The 23,537-nt window shown below is 40.9% G+C and overlaps 1 protein-coding gene across 1 annotated transcript in view; it reads right to left on the reverse strand.

Annotated features, from left to right (window-relative positions):
- The window catches only part of fgf11a (fibroblast growth factor 11a), a 476,711-nt gene that overhangs the window by 125,350 nt on the left and 327,824 nt on the right, over positions 1 to 23,537 (reverse strand). Inside the window, exon 3 of the mRNA XM_039746927.1 lies at positions 2,597 to 2,700. Coding sequence (XP_039602861.1) covers positions 2,597 to 2,700 — 104 coding nt within the window. The remainder of the gene's footprint in view (positions 1 to 2,596; positions 2,701 to 23,537) is intronic.

The raw sequence follows: 23,537 nt of genomic DNA on the forward strand, positions 1-23,537 counted from the left end.
ATACAGTATGTATTTATGTTTGTTTTGTTTATTATAGATATTTTTCTTTGTGTTTATTTATAATTGGAAGCAGCCTAGATTATGTCCCATGTGTTTTGTGGGTGGTTAGCCCAGCCATAGGGGATGCACAATCCAGTGAGTTTCTTCATGCCAGACCCAAGCCCAGATAAATAGGGAGGGTTACGTCAAGAAGGGTATTGGGTGTAAAATTTGCCGGATCAATATACGGACAACAATACAGAGTTCCATACTGAATCGGGTGAGGCCCAGGTTGACAATGGCCACCACCAGTACTGTTAGCCAACAGGGTGCTTGCAGAAATTAGGCTACTGTTGGCCGAAGAAGACGGGGGAAAATATGTCCGGAGGCAAGAGGAGAGTAGGAAGGTAAAGAGAGCGGACCTGAGGGTAGTATGACTGGTAAGGGGAGAGAGTTAGCTGATATGATGGAGCAAAGGGAGGTTGATATATTGTGCATGCAAGAGACTAAATGGAAGGGGAGTAAGGCCAGGTGGATCGGAGGTGGATTCAAATTGTTCTATCATGGTGTGGATGGGAGGAGAAATAGGGTAGGGGTTATTCTGAAGGAACAGTATGTCAAGAGTGTTTTGGAGATGAAAAGAGTGTCAGATGGAGTGATGATTATGAAGCTGGAAATTGGAAGGTGCTGATGATGAATGTTGTTAGTGAATATGCCCCGCATGTTGGGTGTGCGATGGATGAGAAAGAAGTTTTCTGGAGTGAGTTGGATGAAGTGATGTACAGTGTACCCAAGGGACAGAGAGTGGTGATAGGAGCAGATTTCAATGGACATGTTGGTGAATGTAACAGAGGGGATGAGGAGGTGATGGGTAGGTATGGTGTCAAGGAGAACAATGAAGAAGGCCATTGGTAATGAATTTTGCAGAAAGGATGGGTATGGCTGTGGTTAATACGTATTTTAAGAAGACATAAAAACATAGGGTGAAGTACAAAAGTGCACACAGGTAAATTATATCCTATGAAGGAGGGTCAATCTGAAGGAGACTGTAGACTGTAGAAGTTGTGGCAGGGGAAAGTGTAGTTAGGCAGCATAGGATGGTGGTCTGTAGAATGACGAGGGAGTTCAAGAAGAGAAGGAGAGTGAGGGCAGAGGCAATAATCAAATGGTGGAAGTTGAAAAAGGAAGACTGCAAGACTGAGTTTAGGGAGGAGGTACAAAAGGCGCTGGGTGGGAGTGAAGAGTTACCAGACAGTTAGGCAATTACAGCAGAAGCAGTAAGGATGACAGCAAGATGGGTGCTTGTGTGACATCTGGACAGAGGTAGGAGGAAAAGGAAACCTGGTGATGGAATGGGGATGTACAGGAGAATATACAGAGGAAGAGGCTGGTGAAGAAGAAGTGGGATAATCAGAGAGATGCAGAAAGTAGACAAGAGTACAAGAAGATAAGGAGCAAGGTGAAGAGAGAGGTGGCGAAGGCTAAAGAAAAGGTGCATGATGAGTTGTATGAGAGGTTGGACAATAAGGTGGGAGAAAAGGACCGATTGGATAGACAGAGGGACCGAGCTGGGAAAGATGTGCAGCAAGTTAGGGTGATAAAAGATTAAGATGGAAACATACTCAAAAGTGAGGAGAGTGTGTTGAGCAGATGGAAAGAGTACTTTGACAGGCTGATGAATGAAGAGAATGAGAGAGAGAAGAGGTTGGATGATGTGGAGATAGTGAATCAGGAAGTGTAACGGATTAGCAAGGAGGAAGTAAGGACAGCTATGAAGAGGATGAAGAATGGAAAGGCCGTTGGTCCAGATGACATACCTATGGAAACGTGGAAGTGTTTAGGAGAGATGGCAGTGCAGTTTTTAACAAGATTGTTTAATGAAATCACTACAAACTACATTGGATGAGTAACATACGGTATAAAAAATGTATAATTTTTGAGATTCCAGTCCATCCCAGGGCAGATTGAATTCACTACTTACCAGTCAACATAACTGTCAAAATTTGGAATGCCAGGGGAAAACTACAATACCCAGTGAAAAGCATATGTAGGCACAGTGAAAACTAAACAAAGTTCAGAAAGAAAGCAACCACCCCAGAATATGAGCACAGGACCCTGGAGCTGTGAGGAAGAAAGCTGTGTTTAGTTTTCCCAGTAACTTTGTGAAATTTCTTACGAGCTTACAATGCTTATAGAGTATTAAATGTGTCTTTTAAAACCGATTTTGCTTTTTGTGCTGTTTTTCATATGAAGGCAAATAACAAGAAAAAGGAATAGGCATTTTTAAACAATATCCTGTAAAAGAAAGCATGTGTAAAGGTCCATAATAAATATCCACCCCCAGTACTTTATTCAGACTAATAAAAGCTGCCACCTCCTCACCCTTGTAACTAATCAGTGCTGATATCGTTGAGCTAAATCTCTTGATCACATTATCCATTCATGAAGCGAGGGCCCGTGTGCTGTTTAGTTCATATTGATCTTTCTGTATTTCATTCAAATTCTCTCCCACAAGTTCATCCAAGTTAATTAGCTACTTCACTTCACCAGCCAAGTGCCTTTATTTTCAAAGATTAGTCTCACATGTTTGTATATGTGCTGTTTGCACCATACTCACTGATGTGTAGAGGTATCCATCACAGTTCATGGCAATATAGAGGCCCGTCTTTGTACCTTGAATGGCCACCACTCTCAGTCCCACAGGTATCAGGTTAAAAAGAGCTGCAAATAGATGAATAAAAAGTGACAGATAATTAATATTTCCAACTCAACCTGGTTCAAAATATGGAAAGAGTTAATGACACATCACTGCTTCACCAGCTTGGCAACACACACTTCCAGCACAATGCTTATATAGTAACTTTAAAATTCCCACACCACATTATGTCACAACTTAAAGAGGAAACAAAGTAAACAGCCTGTGTTGATACCCCAGTTTTAATTACTAAAGATGGTTAATATTTCTTCAAAATAATCATTTTCAACAGGCTGAAAAGTGATAAAAATCTCATCAAGTGAGTGCAGTTTTAAATGTCTGCAAAATGCTGGTACACGATTACGAAAAGGTCATCCACCTGAAGCTAAATATGCTCAGGCCCAGCCAGTACTTGAATAGGAGAGCAACCAACAAAGCCTGGGTGGCTGTTGGAAGAAGTGTTGGCGAGGTCAGCGGGGGGCACTTACCCTGTGGTCTGAACGTGGATCGCAAGGTCCCAGTGCAGTGATGGGGACACTGTGCTCCAAATATGGCACTGTCCCTTGGAAGAAACATAAAACTGAAGTCCTGATTGTCGGTGGTCATAAAAGTTCCCTGTGCATTCTTCATAAAAAGTAGAATGTGTTCTGATGTCCTGATTAAATTGTCCACCTTGGCCTAGTCATTCTGCTCCCCTAATCATCCTCTGTCTCTAATTGAGTATGTCTTTCGTTCTCTAGAACATGGGCACTGTGTAGCCCCTCTACGAAGTGAAGGAGCCACTCTGTGTTGCAGGGCCCAGTGGCTCCTGTGTTGTGAAATACCCCATGTTCAACACTAGCAGCAAACCTGCATGAAACCTGTTTCTTACTCCATTTTCAACACTATGCACCAGGTGAAACCTGCGCATCCAAGTACAGTATGCCTGTGTGTAATTTACTGTAGTGCCATGACATGCACCTATTATGTAATATCGAGAACATGTGTTTCCATGTGTTTCAACTGAACCTGTTCTGGGAGCTGGGAATTACATTTATTCTCAATTGTAGGGCATTTTTACTATGACCACTGATAGTGGGTAACTGGCATTGCTTTTTCACACATAACTGAAGAAAGTTTAAAGTGATTTGATTGAAAACTCTAATGCAGTGCAGCACAGCATCAAGGAGCGTGAGAGGTCTGACTGATGAATGTGTAACTTCTTTCATGAGTGGTCAGAGTTAGATTAGAAAAGTGTCAACACAATAGCAAAACATCTTTAGTAGTGAAATATTGTAGACACAATGGCTGTGTGTACTAATATGTGTTATGTGTAGGAAAATGCAGAACTGATTTCACAGCTGCATTAAGAATGAAGAGAAAGACGTTTCAGATTTGTGAATTACATCAAAGTGATCATGAAAAACTGTAATCAAAGAGTACAGACTCTACTTAGTACACTCTCAAACCAGAACAGAGAACCAATAGTGCAACACAAGCCATAGTCTTAAATGTAGGAAATACAAATGTTAGATTTGAAGGTTTGAAACTTCAAAGCACCAAGGAGTCATTGTGGATTGGTCACTATTAATATTCAGATAGTGAACTGAAGCCATTGAGAAGGTTGATAGGATGTTGGGTAGTTTATTACAAGATGTAGAGTGCAAGGCCTCACGTGGAGTACTTTGTGCATTTTTGGGATCCGGGTTACAAAAAAGACATAGCGGTGCCAGAGAAAGTCCACAGAAGAGAGACAAAGAGGATTCAGAACTGAGAGGTATGAGCTATAAGGAGAGTTTGAAACAGTTGAAACCATCACTTTCGCACGAGATGGTTAACAGTTGTCATGACCAAAGTATTTCAGATTATGAATGGAATTAGTACAGTAGATCCCAGTTGTTACTTTAAAATTATTTCTGCAACAAGAACATGGGGACACGGTTAGAAACTTGTTAAGCCTTGTTTACATACCTTGGGTCACTAGTGATCCGTGACGTTATGTTTATACTGTAGTTCTCACATGGTTGTATGATAATGTTGATGCAGTTCCCTAGGTATGCTTCATTCATTCCTTTCATCTTCAATAATTCACTAGCAAACAATATGGCAAAATATTTTAAAAATTATTTTATTATGATCATTTATTTACCTGAAACATATTGGGTCACTAGCGACCCTGAATGCAGTAAAGTGTCAGTATTTTTATACGTGCGTTTTAAAGTGCAGTGTTTGTGAAAATCACTCTTACAAAATGTGCATTTTTTATTTAGGATTTCTCTACATCTATACTCAGCAAAAAAAGAAACGTCCTCTGACTTTCAACTGTTTTTACTTTCAGTAAACTTAATGTGTAAATATTTGTATGAACACTAAAAGAGTCAACACCGTAAGACATAAACTAAAAATGTTTCACAATGTGTCCCTGAATGAAGGGAGGCTCAAAATCAAAAGTACCAGTCAGTATCTGGTGTGGCCACCAGCTGCTTGAAGTACTGCAGTGCATCTCCTCCTCATGGACTGGACCAGATTTGTCAGTTCTTGCTGTGAGATGTTACCCAACTCTTCCACCAAGGCACCTGCAAGTTCCTGGACATTTCTGGGGGGAATGGCCCTAGCCCTCACCCTGCGATCCAACAGGTCCCAGACGTGCTCAATGGGATTGAGATCCGGGCTCTTCCACTGCGAGGATGATCAGCTGTCCTTCCTGTCTCCCTGTAGCGCTGTCTTAGGCGTCTCACAGTGCGGACATGGCAATTTATTGCCCTAGCCACATCAGCAGTCCTCATGCCTCCCTGCAGCATGCCTAATGCACGTTCACGCAGATGAGCAGGGACCCTGGGCATCTTTCTTTGGGTGTTTTTCACAGTCGGTAGACAAGTCTCTTTAGTGTCCTGCGTTTTTAGAACTGTGACCTTAAATGCCTACTTTCTGTAAGCTGTTAAGGTCTTAACGACCATTCCACAGGTGCATGTTAATTAATTGATTATGGATAATTGAACATGCATGGAAAACATTGTTTAAACCCTTTACAATGAAGATCTGTAAAGTTATTTGGATTGTTAAAACATTATTGTTGAAATACACAGTCCTGGAAAAAGGAACGTTTCTTTTTTTGCTGAGTATATATATGTTCATTACAGCTGTGTTACTATCTTTTAACTTTTTTATGTAGGCACTAATGAGTTTAGAGAGGTAAAAGATAAGAAAAGAAATGCTGTGACGCTTATCACCACATCAAGCCCTTGAAAGAGCCCCTGTTGTTGATAGCCAATGATGAGTCAGAGATGCAGTGTGGGACAGTATGAGAAGAAGTAACACACCTGTATTGGTAGCAATAAAAGGTGCAGTGGCCTCCAGTATCTAGGGGACACCCATCAGCCACAGAATAAAACAAAAATAACAATAGAATGCCAAACCAAAGAGCTAGCAGTTCAGTTTGACCACAACATAGAAAAACCAAAACCACTTTTTTAAACCTGCAATTCTCTGCTACAAAAAATGCTGGCAAATAAAAAAGGATCAGGAGATGAGCTCTAATTTAGGGATCTGTACTGACAATCGGAAGGTTGCCGGTTCGAATCCCGTAAACACCAATAAAGGGACTCTGCTCTGTTGGGCCCTTTGAGCAAGGCCCTTAAACTGCAATTGCTGAGTGCTTTGAGTAGTGAAAAAGTGCTATATAAATGCAAAGAATTATTATTATCAATCAAAACTGACAAAGAAAAATAATTAATTGGAAAAATAACAAAATAAATCCCAAAGTAACTTAATGTCAAAAACAGAAAGCTGACCAGATTCAAAGTCAAAAAGGAATCACTAATGCAGATATACACAAAATTACCTGATAACCTCCTTTAAAATATCCAAAAATGTGTATGTGCGCGTTCTCCTCTTGCCATCTTATAAACCATTAGGTTGGTGATGTCACATAATGCAACTGCTTGGACTTCATTCCTGTGGTATAGCGGGTCCACAGCTCGCTGAGCAAAGGCCATTTCTTTTAATAAATAATCACCGCACTCGAGGTGGTTCGTGAGGGGGCGTAGTGGTTGTGGCATGCCGCGGGGTGATCTGCGGTCAAGTGTGGGCGTTTCTCACCGAGTGCACAGGTGAGGAACTGCCCACATCCGTGATTATTCCCGTGGCAAATTTGTTACAGCTGCTATGGCCCCTCGCATTATAAAAAAGAAGCGCGAGTCGGTTAAGGGGAAGAAAAAGAGAGAACGAGATCAGAAAGAGAAAGAAACGGAGGTTTGGGGCAGGAAGCAGGCGAGCAACTCGGTGCAGTAGGAAGCGGGCGAGCGCTCGCAGGCAGCTGAAGGCAGCCTGGCTGTTTGGCCAACACCCGGGAGAAGTGGTTGTGGTCTCCCCCGCAGAAGTTTGTTTCGTAGGGCGGGAGTGACCGGGAAGGCGCAGGACTCTCCACAGGAGGTAGCGGGGTCGGGACTTGGGACGCGGTGTCCCTAACGTGAGAGCCTTGGCCGTTAAGGGATTCACAAGTCGCTGTCCGGAGCCAAGGATCGGTGAGGCAACTGACACCAGGAGCAGAAGTAGGCAATAAGGTCAGCTGCATTGAGAGCGTCTCACCTGTTGCAAAGCCCAACCGGGAGAAGCAGGTGAGACACCAACGCTAGACGCTAGTTTTAAAAGAAGGCACCGGGCTTGTTTTTAAAGACTGCTTCATGATCGTTTTAACCTTTGGTTTTAAAGGATTAATTTTTCTAATGGTTTTACCTCCACGTTTTCTTTTAATGGATTATTTATTTATTGAAGAACTTTGGCACTGCACTTTATTTATTGAACACTCTGTTTTGAATTAATTTAAATAAAAGCACTTTTGCACGTTGTACCATCCCCTTGCTCAGTTATTGCCTACACTGACTAGCTCATTGGTGACATTACTGACGGTGTTGGGTTCAGAGCTTCCTGTACAGCAATTGGAGTGTGGAGCCAGAACCCACTTTGTTACAATTCCCAGCAACCAAACAACACATCATGGAAACAAGAAAACACAACAGTATCCACAGGCAAAACAAAACAGCATGGTGGCAGAAGGAAAAAATAATGAAAATATTTAAACTTCTGTGCCATGTGGAGTACTGATGAGTGATAGGCTGAGAAGGCATCTCTCGTAATTAGTGTTTATGTGTGGGTCTTTCTGTGTGAGAGTGCTTGTGTATTAAGCTTAGGTTCCACAAGATTAAGCCAACTCATAATGAATCTTGAGAGGCTCGTTCGTCCGAAGATGACCCAGGGATCAATTAAAGCAATGCAACAGAGGATCACAAGGCAAGATAAAGACTTGAATCACCTTATAGCAAACCCAATTCTATATGTGGCTGACTGGCCAAAAAGAAACCAAAAATAATGAAAGTTACAAGTATAAGACTAAATGCCAAATTGTATCTATCAGTTGTACTAGAAGAGGAAGAATTCTGAGGACAGAGGAAGAAATGACATTAGTTATCTTGTCGGGCATCCTTATGTTTATGGACAAAAAAGGAGAAGATGGTACAGACAGCACCATTTTGCATATCAAAGTAGTAATGCAGCCTGATTCAAAGTCCATATGCACATGTGTCTACCACCATCAAGTGTGCTAACCATTATTCCACCATACTGCCCTTCAGTCAATCACTCAGTCTTTATTATCCCTCTGCTACTAATAGAAGAATCCAAAAATCAACATGAAGTTCTTTGCTTTACTTTAGTTAGGGCCTGGAGAATCCAGAGCTTGACCCTGCAGACAAGGTTATAATGAGCCCACACACCCACATGGTAGCTTTCAGAAGACATCTCGATGATACTTTAGGATGACTGATGTATTCACAGAGTAAAAAAAGTCTGAATTACTGTATGCCACTCTAATTCGAGGTGTTCATAAGAAACGTAATGACTTTTGTGGTAAAAGTACTTGATAAACAAGAGTAGTTGCATCACGTATTTGAAGTATTAAAAAGTTTGTTTCAATTTAAATGTTTAAAGCCTAAAATATTCTCAGTTGTAATACAAATTTGCAATGCTTACCATCTGTTAGAGTTCTGTACTGGGCTAGATCCCTAGTAAAAGTTCATAATTTAATATTCGTAACCACTGAACTTGAAAGTCTAAAACAATAAGCTACATGCTTATGATTGAAATTTGCCATTTGTAACCTTATGGGAGTGACTCTTAGAAGCCTAGGACCACCAGTAAAGAATCAAATATCAAAAATATCATCATATTTGCAATCAACACACTTAGAATAGCATGCAATGGCACTCCACATGTCTATTTTACCAATCCCCATTTTTTTTAGGTTTTGTGATAAGGAGTAATTTTGAAGGTGTAAGGCGTGTGCGCATTGGGGACAACTTAAAGGCTTAGGTGATGGTAATTTCTTACCGGAACACAGGATGGCACTGTTTACTAACACCTTACCTCTTCCTCCTTCTGCAGACAGGAAGACTGATAGCTTTATCCATAGACATAGAATTACTAGACGCAGCATGACCAGCAGTTTCGTACATCAACGTCGCCGCCATATTGCGAGTGGCACTGTTGTGGAGTGAAGTGATGGATAAAGATGCCTCATGCATGTGCTGTTTGGGATTGTACAAACCACTGTACGCTCCAAACCAGATCACGGGGTTTACATTTCATAGGTAAGACAATTGTTTTGGTTATATTTGGACATTATAAAATACTGTTTTATAATCTTAACTTTAGCTACACCAGCTAACTAGCAAAGCTATGCATTTATGTGCTCAAGTGAGCCTCCAAACAACATTTTGGCTAAACGTATTTAGTCACTAACTATGTAGATTGTTGTTAGCTGTTAACATTTCTCAAACTTTTATGGTTTCCCAAAGAAATCCACCTCAGGAAGCAATGGGAGGTAGCCCTTAGAAGGGATTTTGAGAAAGCTGTCCTGTGACGTGTATCGTGCTAGTTTGGTAACAGATGCTGTACCGGCATCATATGATCAAAGCTACCACTTGCTCACATTAAAAAACAAAGGAGGTTTGATGATTCCTTCTGAGGATACAGTCAAGGTGGTCAAAGTAGCTGAGCATGTTATCTGACAGTCGACATTAGGGCAAGCTGTCAGTATATCTTTAATCAATCAGTTTCCTTTGGGCTGAGATGGGTTCAGATGACGTGTTTTTGCTCAAGGAGCACATTGAGGAAACACAATTTGAAATTAACAACCATCATTTTATGCTCATGTCTTTAGTTGTGTCTATCTTCCACAAACTAAGGCTCCACCATATTGCTAGACAGAATACTCTCAAATTACAGAGTGGCAACACACGGAAAAATCTATGTAAGATAGTTCTGTTTCAAGGATTTTAGATCCTATCCTGTATATATTTAATTAACTACATTATGTGTGTGTGTGTGTGTGTGTGTGAGAAAAAGAGAGACTGAGAGAGGAATGAGTGGAATGTTTTCAGAAATTATTAAGCCAATTTGTTTACAATAAAATTGCTTATTTTTTTCATTGAGTGGATCACTTCACTGTTAAAAGAAAGACCGGACTGCCAATTGCAGTCTTACGATTTTGACTTTCAGACATTGGTCAGTTTTCGTCTCAATAATTAATAATAATAATATAATAATAATAATACATTTTATTTAATAGGCACCTTTCTTAGGTCACCTTACAATAAAATTAAAAAAACATTAGTAAAATTAAAAAAAGAGAATGATAAAGCAAAAAGCAATAATTAGCAAACAAACAGTAACAGTGCAAAATTCCCAATTGGTATGTCAGTTTGAAAGATAAGTTTTGAAGGTAGTTTTGAAATGTGTTATTGAATCGAGCTGACATACTGTATATGAGAGGAAAGAGAATTCCCGAGTTGAGGAGCACTAGGAGAGACGCTCCAGCTCCCATAGCACTGAGTTTGATGCGTGGTACAGAAAGTCGAGCTTCAGATGAGGAGTGCAAGTCTGTAGGAGATCAGCGAGGTTGTGGAGAGCTTTAAATGTTCAGAGCGGTATTTTAAATTGTATTCTGTAGATAACAGGAAGCCATTGAAGTTGAGAGAGGGTAGGTGTAATATGTTCAGTGGATTTAGAACAGGAGGTTATTATCCTCACAGCAGAATTTTGAAGAAGTTGTAAGCGATGGATACGTTTTTGTGGGATGCCAGATAGAACAGCATTACAGTAATCTATACGTGAGGTGACTCGGGCATTAACCAATACTTCAGTAGTGTGTTGCGTAAGAACAGGACGAAGTCTAGAAATGTTTCTGAGATGGAAGAAGGCAGTCAGTGAAATATTACTTATATGGGAGGAATTATTTAATAATAATAATAATAATAATAATAATATAATAATAATAATAATTATTATTATTACTATTATTATTATTCTGTAATAATTGACATTATTAGTGTATAAATGGATATAAATAATTGCATTTAAACGGTTCACCAAAATCTGTTGTACGTAAAGGATACTGTTTTAAACATTATTGTTATTTCATCAGAAAACCGGTTTCCACGTCTACCTGTATTAGTTTAAATGGCACTTTTGCCACTCACAATAGGGCGGATGCGCTGACGTATCGTGTCGACTGGGCAACACAGTGAATGCAGCGTCTACCTATATATGTCTATGGCTTTATCACCCCTGATGTTATTTTCGGTGTCTGCCTACCTGAACCCACCTCTTCCTGCCAGAAGTCCTTATGACCAGAAGTGCCGCCATCTTGGAGCAGTCATTTTTGTGACTCGTGGTTATAATTCGCATTTTCTTTCAATGATACAGGGCTTTTCTTTAGGTGACCCAACACTTCACAATTGTCTGTATTTTCTCTGACACAGGATAAAAATTAAAGGGGGAACCACAAAAAGCTTGACATCTTGCATAACTAGACATCAGGACAAGTCAAATAGTATATCATTTGAGGAGGTTTTCTCATACTGGTGAGTCAGGAGGCACTGGACAAAAAAAAAAAAATAAAAACTGAAGATTTCAAAGCATTCATAAATACAGGTAGTTCCCCAGGTTACAAATATCCGACCTATGACTTATGAACGGGCCGCAGCTGCGACACATGTGCCTCAGTAACTGCCGCTCCATCGTCTTCAGCCTGGGAACGCTGCAAGCGGTGGCTGGATGGAGGCTGGAGGGGGGCGATTTCGCTGCCGGCGCAGTATAGTGTCCCTCAGGTGGCTCCCGGCGGCAAGTGGTTTCACTGCCCACCCACCACACACGGCTGCCCCGTTCATTCTTGGTGGGCGGCTGGTAATGCTGCAAGCAGTGACCCGGTTGTGGCTGAACGGAGGCCATTGAGGGTGAATGGGGCAGTGAGGGGTAGCATTGTAGTGTGCATCGGATGTCTGCCTATTGAATGGGGGTGATTCACTACCCGCCTCTGGCCGCACCGCGTTCGTTCTCGGTGGGCGACGCTGCAGGCAGCATACTGTAGTGGAGGTGACTGTAAGGTGGGCTGGTGATGAACCGCCCGTCAATGCCTCCATTCATTCTCAATAGCAAGCCAGCTTGTACTGTTACGTACATAGCAGGAAGTTGTCTTTTGTCAGTACATCAGACGTGTTGCCGACTGGTGCCTTCCTGCTGTGATAGCGTGGACAGTGCTGTGCAGAAGAGCTCATCTTAATCTTTTGTCTTTACCCTTTAACAATGTCTCTGAAACACAAATCTGATGCAAGTGCAGTGATACAGTAAAGAAGAGAAAAACCATCACCATTGAAAATAAACTAGAAATAATAAAAAGGTCAGAGAGAGGTGAAACTCCATCATTCATTGGCAGACCACTTGGTTACACTCGGTCAACAATAGCATTTATTAAATTTATTTACCTGTTCCGACTTACATACAAATTCAACTTACAAACTTACAAAAAATTGTAGTACAAACCTACAGTCCCTATCTCGTACATAACTCGGGGACTGTCTGTAATTCTTTCGAACACATAATACCTAATTGGCCTTTTCTTACTTTTTTATTTTTTATTGAGAAGTCAAGTAAAATGACACCTTTTATTGGCTAACTAAAAAGATTACAATATGCAAGCTCAGAGGCAACTCAGGCCCCTTCTTCAGGCAAGATGTAAAAAGTGTCCCAACAATTTATTAAACCAGCATGCAAGCTCTGCGAGGTGGCTGGACTACAATGCCACCATAAACCAACAGCTGCAATAGAAAAAAAAGAGTCTTCTGTAGTAGCTGCATTGCCACATATAAATCTGCCTGAATCTAATTATCCTCTTTAAAGTGACACTGCAGGGTCAGATCCCAGGCAGCACTTGATGGAAATAGAAAGCGGAAGGCCTAGACGAAGCTTAATGTCTGTCACTCTTGCGGCACCAGGAGGAAGTCTCATTCTCCAGTAACACTGGCAGGAGCTGCTAACGTCTGTCAGATTGATTTTATAATTTCACAGCCTGGAAACGTGAAGTAAGGTATCAAAAGCGTGATAATAAACACGGTCAAGCCCTGTTGGGGGAAAAAACTGCCAGAGCTAAGAAATGCTGAGGGTTTATGCCCAGTGGAGTATCCACTCGGAAGCTCCTGCTCATTAAGTTTATTGCCTGCCTGCTCAGAAAATACAGTGGAGGCCATTATAGCAGTTGTGTTTCCCTTTGTGCCACTCAATTGCCTCTTCCGTAGGTAACACATAGTGCGCTGATGTCTGTGTGTCTCACTGATTGCTGTGAGAAATCTTCAGGAAAGAATCCTGCCGAGATAACAGATAACTAGCCTCAGTGTGGCCTCAATTTGAGACATCAGCAACTCCTGTTTGTACCACAAGTATTAAAAAGCTAACAATCAAGCTTGACTCTGGGGACTGACAATAACATAATTTGCTTCTTTCATAAAAGTTTTGCTTCTCTTGTAGTTTCACATTGTTATGTGTTGGTGTATACGTCTTGATATCCTGATCTCTTCTTCCATCTTCTATTAACATGCCACCTAATTAACAAAGGTGATGCTTTTGCTGGCATTCTGGTGCTACTTTGTCTTTTGTTAACACCATATTTTCTTGCAATTCAATGTTAGTCCCTTGTCTTCACTGTTTCCTTCTCCCATGTTTAACAGTTCCTGTAGTTCTTCTTTACTTTCAGCAATTAATAAACATTAATAACATTTACACATCCTTTTCTTATTCTTTTCATTTTTTTTCAAGCTTCCTAGAAAGATTTTGCTGTACAACAGTTGGTCGATCCTAATTTACCATACCATACTCCATCCAGCAGGGGGCACTAGCTCCCTGATTGGAATAAGTTCTTTTTTAATTGTGGCATTTTAAGTAACCTGAACCTGAATAGATATATTATAACGAGGCAATATACCTCCCATAGTGATACGGCGGTAAGAAATCACATAAGAGTAAATAACATAGCTTTCTTTAATGACGATTTCCGTGACATAATAATAATAATAATAATTCTTTGCATTTATATAGCGCTTTTCTCACTACTCAAAGTGCTCAGCAATTGCGGGTTAAGGGCCTTGTTTAAGGGCCCAACAGAGCAGAGTCCCTTTTGGCAACCTTCCGATTGCCAGTGCAGATCCCTAGCCTCAGAGCCACCACTCCGCCTTAACAGACGGGAAGCCATGACAAGACCTTTGTTTAGAGTCTGCAATTTTCGTTGCTGCGCTGGAAGGATTTTCAGGATTGGATGATGTCATCTTCCATCCGTCCATCAGCTTCAAAGGTGTGCCGGGCAATGTTCCAAGGCTTTATACTCTTTCTCCATGTGCAGGCTCTTACTTAGGTAAATCATGCCATTCCAAACAAGGCAAAGAGAGGATTCAATTTCATGCTGATTCTAACACACAGAAATAGTACAATGCCGATTTTTGTAGTTGTCCCTTCTTGTCTTTTAATGCTTGCCTAGCTGTTCTAAATGTTGAGCCCTGTGTGCTAAATCTGGACTGTACATGTGAGTGGATTTATAAAATATTTTGTGTACAGAGCACAGTGACATATTAAACTTATATACTTATTTTACATACCATATCATTTTCTAACCTTGCCTAACCCTAATGTTGTGGGCCTGGAGCATCATTGGGGGTCTACCATGATATATGGCTATGAAACTTGGATTATGGGCAAAACAATCCAAGGAAGATTAGAGAGATTATGAAGAATGCTATAAAGCAAGCACATTGCAAATAAACCTCCAGTCATTCAAATACTGACTGAATTCATCAATGTTACTGCCTAGGGAGATTAAGTCATTATTAACTCAGTTTGTTGGTACAGTCTACATTCAGATTATGGTTAGAAGGGTCACAAATCCATTATTTGACTCTTATTCATTTTTTGGTCTGAATGTTCAAGATCATTTCACAAATGATTCAAATCTGATTTGAATGTGTATCAATATCTATCCTGAATCTGTAAAATTAATAAAAATGAATTTTTTCAGACATGTACAACCTAAAAAACAAATATGCAGATGTCAAATATTTAACGGGACAGGATCTCCACAAATTTTGTCAGCTCCTGATACCAAATGCTCAAAGATGCTCTGAGTGGAATCATCACTGCCAAATACTTCTTCAAGACTCTTGGAAACATACCATTTGGAGGAATGACACTGTAGATAAAAAATAGCTATTGGGTTGTATTAGTTGGCTTTTCAATATTTTTTTTGCATTTTATATTTGTTTAAAAGAGATCAAATCTGTCTCACATGAATGAAAAACATATACTGTACACCTTGAATGATAGTATAAACATGTATTGTTCAAGGTAGCTCTGTATTTAACCCTCCAGCCACCCCATTAGCTTACAGTGATTGTGACAGTACAATTATAATTTCACCGTGCATCCTCCATAATCCTTAAGATAAGATAACTAGCCTATTATAACCAGAGAAATTCAGTAAAATCCAATCGACCATACCATCTGTGTGCCTCAGAAGAAATTGCGATTCATCAGACCAGGCTATGTTTTTCTGTCTTCAGCTGTCCAGTTTTGGTGATCCTGTGCCCACTGCAGCCTCAGCTTTCTGGTCTTGGCTGTCAGAAGTGGACCCCACTGTATTCTTCAGCTGTTGTAGCCCATCTGCCTCAAAGTTCAATGTGCAGTGCATGCTGAGAGGCTTTTCTGCTCACCACAGTTGTACAGAGTAGCTATCTGGATTGCCATCGCCTTTCTATCAGCATGACGCAGCATCTAACCTAGCTTGTCAACAAGACGTTTTCATCTACAGATTTGCTGCTCACTGGATGTTTTTTTTTCACACTATTCTGAGTTAACCCTAGAGACTGTTGTACATGAAAATCCTAGGTGATCATCTGTTACAGAAATACTCAAATCAGCCCATCTGGCACCAACAATCATGCCATGTTTGAGATCACTGAGATCACACTTTTCCCCATTCTGGTGTTTGATGTGAACATTAACTAAAATTCCTGGCCTGTATCTGCATGATTTGATGCATTGTATTGCTGCCTCCTGATTGGCTGATTGAATAGTTGCATGGATAAGCAGGCATACAAGCATTCTTAAACATTTGCTTATTAAATATATATGCTATAAATTGCTGCATATTTCATAACTGACCTTTTATTTATTTCATTTGGCATAAATAGTACTCCATACCTTTTGATGTGCTATCATTGGAAAGTTCCCTTGACCCCAATGTGAAATGGAATAACATTTACAGGCAATCTGAGTGCTGGAGTCTATGCCAGATAGTAGAGAGCAGAAGGCAGAAACAAACCCTGGTCAGGGTGCCAGTCCATTACAGGGCAAGTACACAGACACACACACACCAAACACTCACTAGGGCCAATTCAGCTTTGCCAAGTCATTTCAGACATGAACATGAAACTCCATGTAGGGAGGACCCAGGATATGAAGTCTGGTCTACTTACTGGGTGGCAGCAATCTTAAAGTGTTTGTGTAATTAATATTAATAATATTAATATTAATTATAGTAATATTAATATTTGTATAACCCAAGTAACAAAATTCTACTCAGTTACAGTAGTGTGATTGCAATAATTTGAAGTGTAACATTTTCTGCTGTGTTTAAATTAGCAAATGAAATTAGAATGCAGTGTTACATCACTTTTACGACAGTACCACCAATGCCGATTACAACATATTTTTATTGTCATACAACTGCTTAACACCATAAGGCATGCAAAGTCCTCCAATCAAAGAAGAAAAATGACCCTACCTTCCTCATTCATGAAACAAGTCTGTCCTTAGGCAAGCAGGTTCTTTAAGCCATTACTAAAGTGTCTTACATAATGTGCCTTTGGCCATATCATTAGGTATACGATGAACATGTTAGAAAGTTTAGCATTGAGAATTTAGGCAGAATTAGCTAAGTCAATGTTCATGTCTTTTGGATTTGGGAGAAGACAAAAGTATCCAGAGAAAACCCATAAAAATACAGGGGGAGCAAACAAACTCCACACACAAACTGACTGAACCATGAATTGAACTCCGCTCTCAGAGCCGTGCTGCTCTAGTGATGGAATGCTTGACGCAGTATCTTTGATGAAAGCACTAGAGGGCGCCGATTATCAGCATAAAAAAGAGGATGGTTTAATGTGTCCACTAGAGGGTACCTTATTAATATAACACAGACAATGATAGGACGCAGTCCCTGGAGGGCAACACATATGAATATAAAATGAAGGTATGTAATTAAATATGTTCTTGTTTATCATGGCGCCAAGGAGGGCTGACCACTTCTACAACTATTATTACTATTAATAAAAGATGAAGTTGATTTAATACATGCACTAGAGGGCACAATTATATAGTTTAGAGGGTTTATGGAGTCATTATTGTGTCACATGTACAATACAGTGAAATTCATTCCTGCATGTGCTACTCAACCTGCAACACATCAAAAATGTCCAGTGCTATAATTAGCGAGTACTGCCTTCCATGCCTAAAATAGCTCTTTAATCACGAGTGTCAAACTCCGGTCCTGGTGGGCTGCATTGACTGCAGGTTTTCATTCCAACCATCTTCTTCATTAGTGACCAGTTTTTGCTGCTGATTATCTTCTTTTGCCTTAGTTTTAATTAACTTGACTCTTTTTCTTTAATTAGCAGCCAAACAATAATGAGACACAAAACAAGCCGCCACATGACCAGCTCACCTGTGCCCATCACACAATATCTGAAAATAAAGAAAGGTGAAGGTCTTGGTAAGGTTGATCTCTCATGTCATCAAAACATGTTGACGATGTTCTTAGAACAAACAGAAAAATCAACAGTTTTGAAAATGTCTGCTGTGGCAGAATGAGAGCAGCAACAAGCCACAGAATTAAATAACGCGTCTAATTACCAGCAAGAATCGGCTTCTCATTAAGAAACTGGTTGGAGTGAAATTGGTTGGAGTTTGATATCCCAGTTTAGCTGGTCATCAGTTGGCTCATTTCACATCTCATTTCTGCTTGGCTGTCATTTAATGAAGAAAGGAATACATTCAGAGGACTGAATCCTTGAAAACAAGGCTATTAAAATGAAGGGAAAAGGAGATAATTAGGAGTGAAAACTGGTCACTGATTAGGAAAAAAGTTACAATGAAAACCTACAGCCACTGCGGCCCTCCTTAACACCCCTGTCTTAAACCAAGACAAAAGAAAAAGTGGTTTGATGCGCCCATTACACAATGTTTTTGCATAAAAAAGAGGACATTTGAGGATCCTTCTGTCATTAAAGAAGGAGAGGAATGGTGTGATACACTGGGGCAAACACTTATTAATGTAAAAGTGATATTATTCCCACTACAGGACACTATAAATCACCATTGACTAGAAGATTTTTTAAGGTGTCCACTAGAGGGCACAATGTATTGAAATAAAACAAAAGACGGTTGGGGTTTTACTATAAAAGAGAAGATGATGTGATAGACCCAGTGGGTATCATCCATCATTGTAAATCCAATGATAATTTGATTGATTTAGTAGTGGGCATCTGGTGTCAAAAAAAAAAAAAACAAAGATAGTTTATTGGATCCTGTATGGGGCACTATTGTTATAAATAAATCAGAGGATGGTTTGATACAATAAATGGCCTAGGGAACACCATGAGAGGATTTGTCCACTAGAGCACCATGTAGTAAAATTAAAGAGGTGATAGTTTCATTCATCTACCAGATGGGATTTTCTTTTAGTATGAAACAGAGGAAAGTCTGATGCCACCCCAATTAAGCACAATTTTCATGAGACAACTGTCTAATTCATCCACTAGAGGGTATCTAGTCTCGCTGAGCCAGGCATATAATACATACATCTGGAGACAACCATGAGTGAAGTTTGCTTCAAATTGCATAGGAACAATTAGACGGCTCACTGAGTGTCACATCTGTAAACCAATCCAAAGCCTCACATAGGCAGCACTCAAAGTAGGGGCAGAGGTTTTGAATTGTAGAAAGTACTGGTGTTCTCGTTAACCTGCTCTGACAGACAGCAAGCTTGTGATTATGATAAACTGTCTAGAGCAAAAGAGACCCCCATTAAACATATGGGAGTCAAGCTAAAGTTAGAAAATGGGATTTATTAGAAAATGGAACAAACCTTAACAAAACTGATAGTTATTTCTCAATGTCGTCTCCACTTTTCTCAATGCACTTGCATCACCTGCCTGGAAGTGCTGGGATTCCAGCAGAATAAAAGGTTTGTCTCCTTGGCATCACTCGTGCACCACTTTCTTAATGTCATCGACGCCCATCCAGATGTTTTTTTAGCAGTCCAAAAAAGTGGAAATCACACAGTGCCAAATCTGACGAATAAGGAGAATGTGGCAATACCTCAAACTTGACCCCCTTGAGACAGCAGTCCCCACCACATGGATTGAATAGCAGACTTCACATTGGTCTCCAGCAAGTCACAGTAACTTACACTAGTGACTGTAGTACCCCTCGGCATGAAGTGTTCGACAATAACTCGGGTAAATGAGTGGTGGCTGGAATCCTGGAACTTCTAGGCAGGTGGTGCAAATGCATTGAGAAGGATGGAGACGACATTGAGAAATTACATTATCAGTTTTGTTAAGGTTCATTCCATTTTCGACCTTTAGCTTGACTCCCCCATGTATGTGCATTGCATGTGCAGAGAGCACATTGTGTGCGGTAAAAATAAACCAAAGCTGCTGCAAGGGGACAAACCTTTCTGTAACGTCAGAGTACACATTGGCATTTGACGGAATTAAAGGAAGAATGGTAAATGTGATCGACATGTTATCACAGGTGCTGTTTGTGCTCTCTGTTGTTCAGCTATAATGGTAGTAACAGAGTCAATGTAAAGTTGAAAGAATAATCCGCTGTATTCATGAAAATATAAACTGCAAAATAAGCATTTGAAGTAATCGGTGCGTCACACTCCATCAAAGGGACTGATGGTAATGATAATGAAGAGCCACAGGAGATGCTCATTTCAGTACTCAACACATCTGAATCAACAAATCTTCCTAACAACACCAGTAAAAGCACGAATAAGACTGCACCACATCCACCATCTGGCTGCACATCTAAATAAATGACTAAAGAAAGTTAACATTACTGTTTAATTGGAAATGCAAACATGCCATGTCAGAATAGCCACCATGTTTTAACATGTTGTATACCCCAAGACCACAATGCTTATCTAGACTCTGCCTGCTATTGTTATGCCATATAGTGATGCAATAGTCTAAATGACTGAAAGATATCATAGCAGACAGAAATACTTCCCAAACACGTGGAGCCCAGTAGCTGTCTCTTTTGTCACAGCACTCATTACAAAGTGCAAACTAATTATTAAGCTTCAGGTACCTTGTGCTACTCAACTCCATCCATCCCGCCATATCCTAACTACAGGATCACAGGGGTCTGCTGGAGCTAATCCCAGCCAACACAGGGTGCAAGGCAGGAAACAAACCCCGGGCTGGGCACCAGCCCACCGCAGGGCACACACATACACACACAAAGCACAATTTAGGATCACCAATGCACCTAACCTGCATGTCTTTGGACTGTGGGAGGAAACCAGTGCACCCAGAGGAAACCCATGCAGACATAGGGGAGAACATGCAAACTCCACGCAGGGAGGACCCGGGAAGCGAACCTGGGTCTCCTAACCACAAGGCAGCAGCGCTACCCACTGTGCCTCTGTGCCACCCGAACTCCTGAATTGATAGCAGCTAATTTAGCTTTTTTTTTCTCTCATCGTCGAGTCTTTTGTTCAATTTCTTTTCTAACACCCTAAAATGACGGCATGGTTTAAAGTGCACGGACTGGAGGAACTGAGGGCGGGTGTTTTATGATGAAGCCCAGTTGCCATTGTCTTTGTAGCAGTGGATTTCATGTTCACTAGAAACTTTTTAACAACTTGTTCCCAAATGTTTATTCCCGTCTGAGAATCTTGTCTGGCTCTGCAAAATTGGAGGGCACCATGCAATAATAAAAAAGAGAGGATACTGTGATGCATCCACTAGAGGGCACCATGTTTTAGTGTTAAAAAGTAATTTGAATTTATTGTGATGGACGGCTGGCAGCTCATCCCGGCCGGGAAGTCCAAAGAATGGAAGGATAGGGGAAGGCAGCTACTTTGAGACACTGCCTCCCCCAAACGGCACAAAGGGCACTATGGGATCTGGAGTTCAGTTTCACAGCCCTGCTGGGTACTGTGGGTGCCGCCAGGAGACATTGCAGGGGGACCTGGGAGTTTTTACTGTCTACATAGCCCGGAGGTAATCCAAAGTCACAGGGATGGAAACCCTGAAGTACTTCCAGGCTGAAGAAAAAACAAGTTCTCCATCTGTCAAGGACTATATAAAGAATTGCTGTGAACTCAGCTAGCAAGCCGGAGTTGAGAGGTGTAGGACACAGCTTGCTGAGAGGTGTGGAGGAGAAATTTTGAAATTATTATAGAGAATTGTGCTTTTATATGTGTTTATTTACTGTGGCTGTGGTGCTTGAGGGCATTGTTTGGAGAAGAACAGAATAGAAATACTTCTCATTGCTTTTACCCTGTGTCTTGTGCATCTGTCTGTTGGGTTTAAAGGGGCAACAGTGCCACCTAGCATCTTACAGTATGTAAAAGTTAGTGACAGAATGAATTAGTAGAAGGTGTAGGAAAGTGGATGAATGGCACTAAACTTGTGTCTGCAACTTCTTAGGGGACGATTGCCTCATTTGGTAAAAAAGTCAAACAATACAAAAGATATCTGTGTCAATAAAGGATGCACTTGTTATATCCCTTTGTGTTTGTGTGTATATGTACAATATATACAGTATCCTCCATAATGTTTGGGACAAATACACATTTTTCTTGGCTTCCCCCTCTGCTCCATAGTTTATTTTACAAATCAAACAATTCATACATGATTAAAGTGCACATTGCAGACTTTCATTTAATAGATTTTGGTCACACCATGTAGAAATGACAATACTTCTTCTACCAGGTCCCCCCATTTCAGGGCACCATAGTACCTGGCATTACTGGTGTTTGTGATTCCTCAGGTGTGTTTCTTTGCTTCATAAGATACCTCAGCTTGCTTCTACCCTTTGGAGTCTGTGGCTGCCAGTGTTCAACATGAGGACAATAGCTATGCCAATGAACACCATCCAACCTCTGCTCCTTATGGACGAGCTGACTGAGATGGGAGTAGACTCACACCTGGTGGCATGGATCGTGGACTATCTTACAGATAGACCTCAGTATGTGCGTCTCGGGTACTGCAGGTCTGACATTGCGGTCAGCAACAAAGGAGCACCGCAGGGGACTGTACTTTCTCCGGTCCTGTTCATATACATCGGTCTTCCAATACAACTTGGAGTCCTGCCACGTGCAAAAGTTCGCTGATGACACTGCTATTGTGGGCTGCATCAGGAGTGGGCAGAAGGAGGAGTATAGGAACCTAATCAAGGACTTTGTTAAATGGTGTGACTTAAACCACCTACAACTGAACACCAGCAAAACCAAGGAGCTGGTGGTGGATTTTAGGAGGACCAGGCCCCTCATGGACCCCGTGATCATCAGAGGTGACTGTGTGCAGAGGGAACAGACCTGTAAATGCAGCTAGATGATAAATTGAACTGGACTGCCAATACTGATGCTCTGTGCGAGAGAGGTCAGAGCCGACTATACTTCCTTAGAAGGCTGGCGTCCTTCAACATCTGCAATAAGATGCTGCAGATGTTCTACCAGACGGTTGTGGCGAGCGCCCTCTTCTACACGGTGGTGTGCTGGGGAGGCAGCATAAACAAGAAGGATGCCTCACGCCTGGACAAACTGGTAAGGAAGGCAGGCTCTATTGTAGGCACGGAGCTGGACAGTTTGACATCCATGGCAGAGCGACGGGCGCTGAGCAGGCTTCTGTCAATCATGGAGAATCCACTGCATCCACTGAACAGGATCATCTCCAGGCAGATGAGCAGCTTTAGCGACAGACTGCTGTCACCGTCCTGCTCCACTGACAGACTGAGGAGATCATTCCTCCCGCACACTATGCGACTCTTTAGTTCCTCCCAGGGGGGTAAACGTTAACATTATACAAAGTTAATGTCTCTTATACCTGCATTTTTATCACTCTTTAATGTAATATTGTTTTTTATCAGTATGCTGCTGCTGGAGTATGTGAATTTCCTCTTGGAATTAATAAAGTATCTATCTATCTATCTATCTATCTATCTATCTATCTATCTATCTATCTATCTATCTATCTATCTATCTATCTATCTATCTATCTATCTATCTATCTATCTATCTATCTATCTATCTATCTATCTATGAAAGTCAAAGAAGCCAAATGAGGCTGTTAAACAAGAATAAAACAATTAGAGACATCAGTAAAACCTTAGGATGACCGAAATCAAATGTCTGGAATATCATTAAGAAGATAGAATGCACAGGTGAGCTCAGTACAGTAATCCCTCCTCGATTGCGGGGGTTGCGTTCAAG

Source organism: Polypterus senegalus, chromosome 3 (genome assembly GCF_016835505.1).
Source record: "Polypterus senegalus isolate Bchr_013 chromosome 3, ASM1683550v1, whole genome shotgun sequence".
NCBI classification, from domain to species: domain Eukaryota; kingdom Metazoa; phylum Chordata; class Cladistia; order Polypteriformes; family Polypteridae; genus Polypterus; species Polypterus senegalus.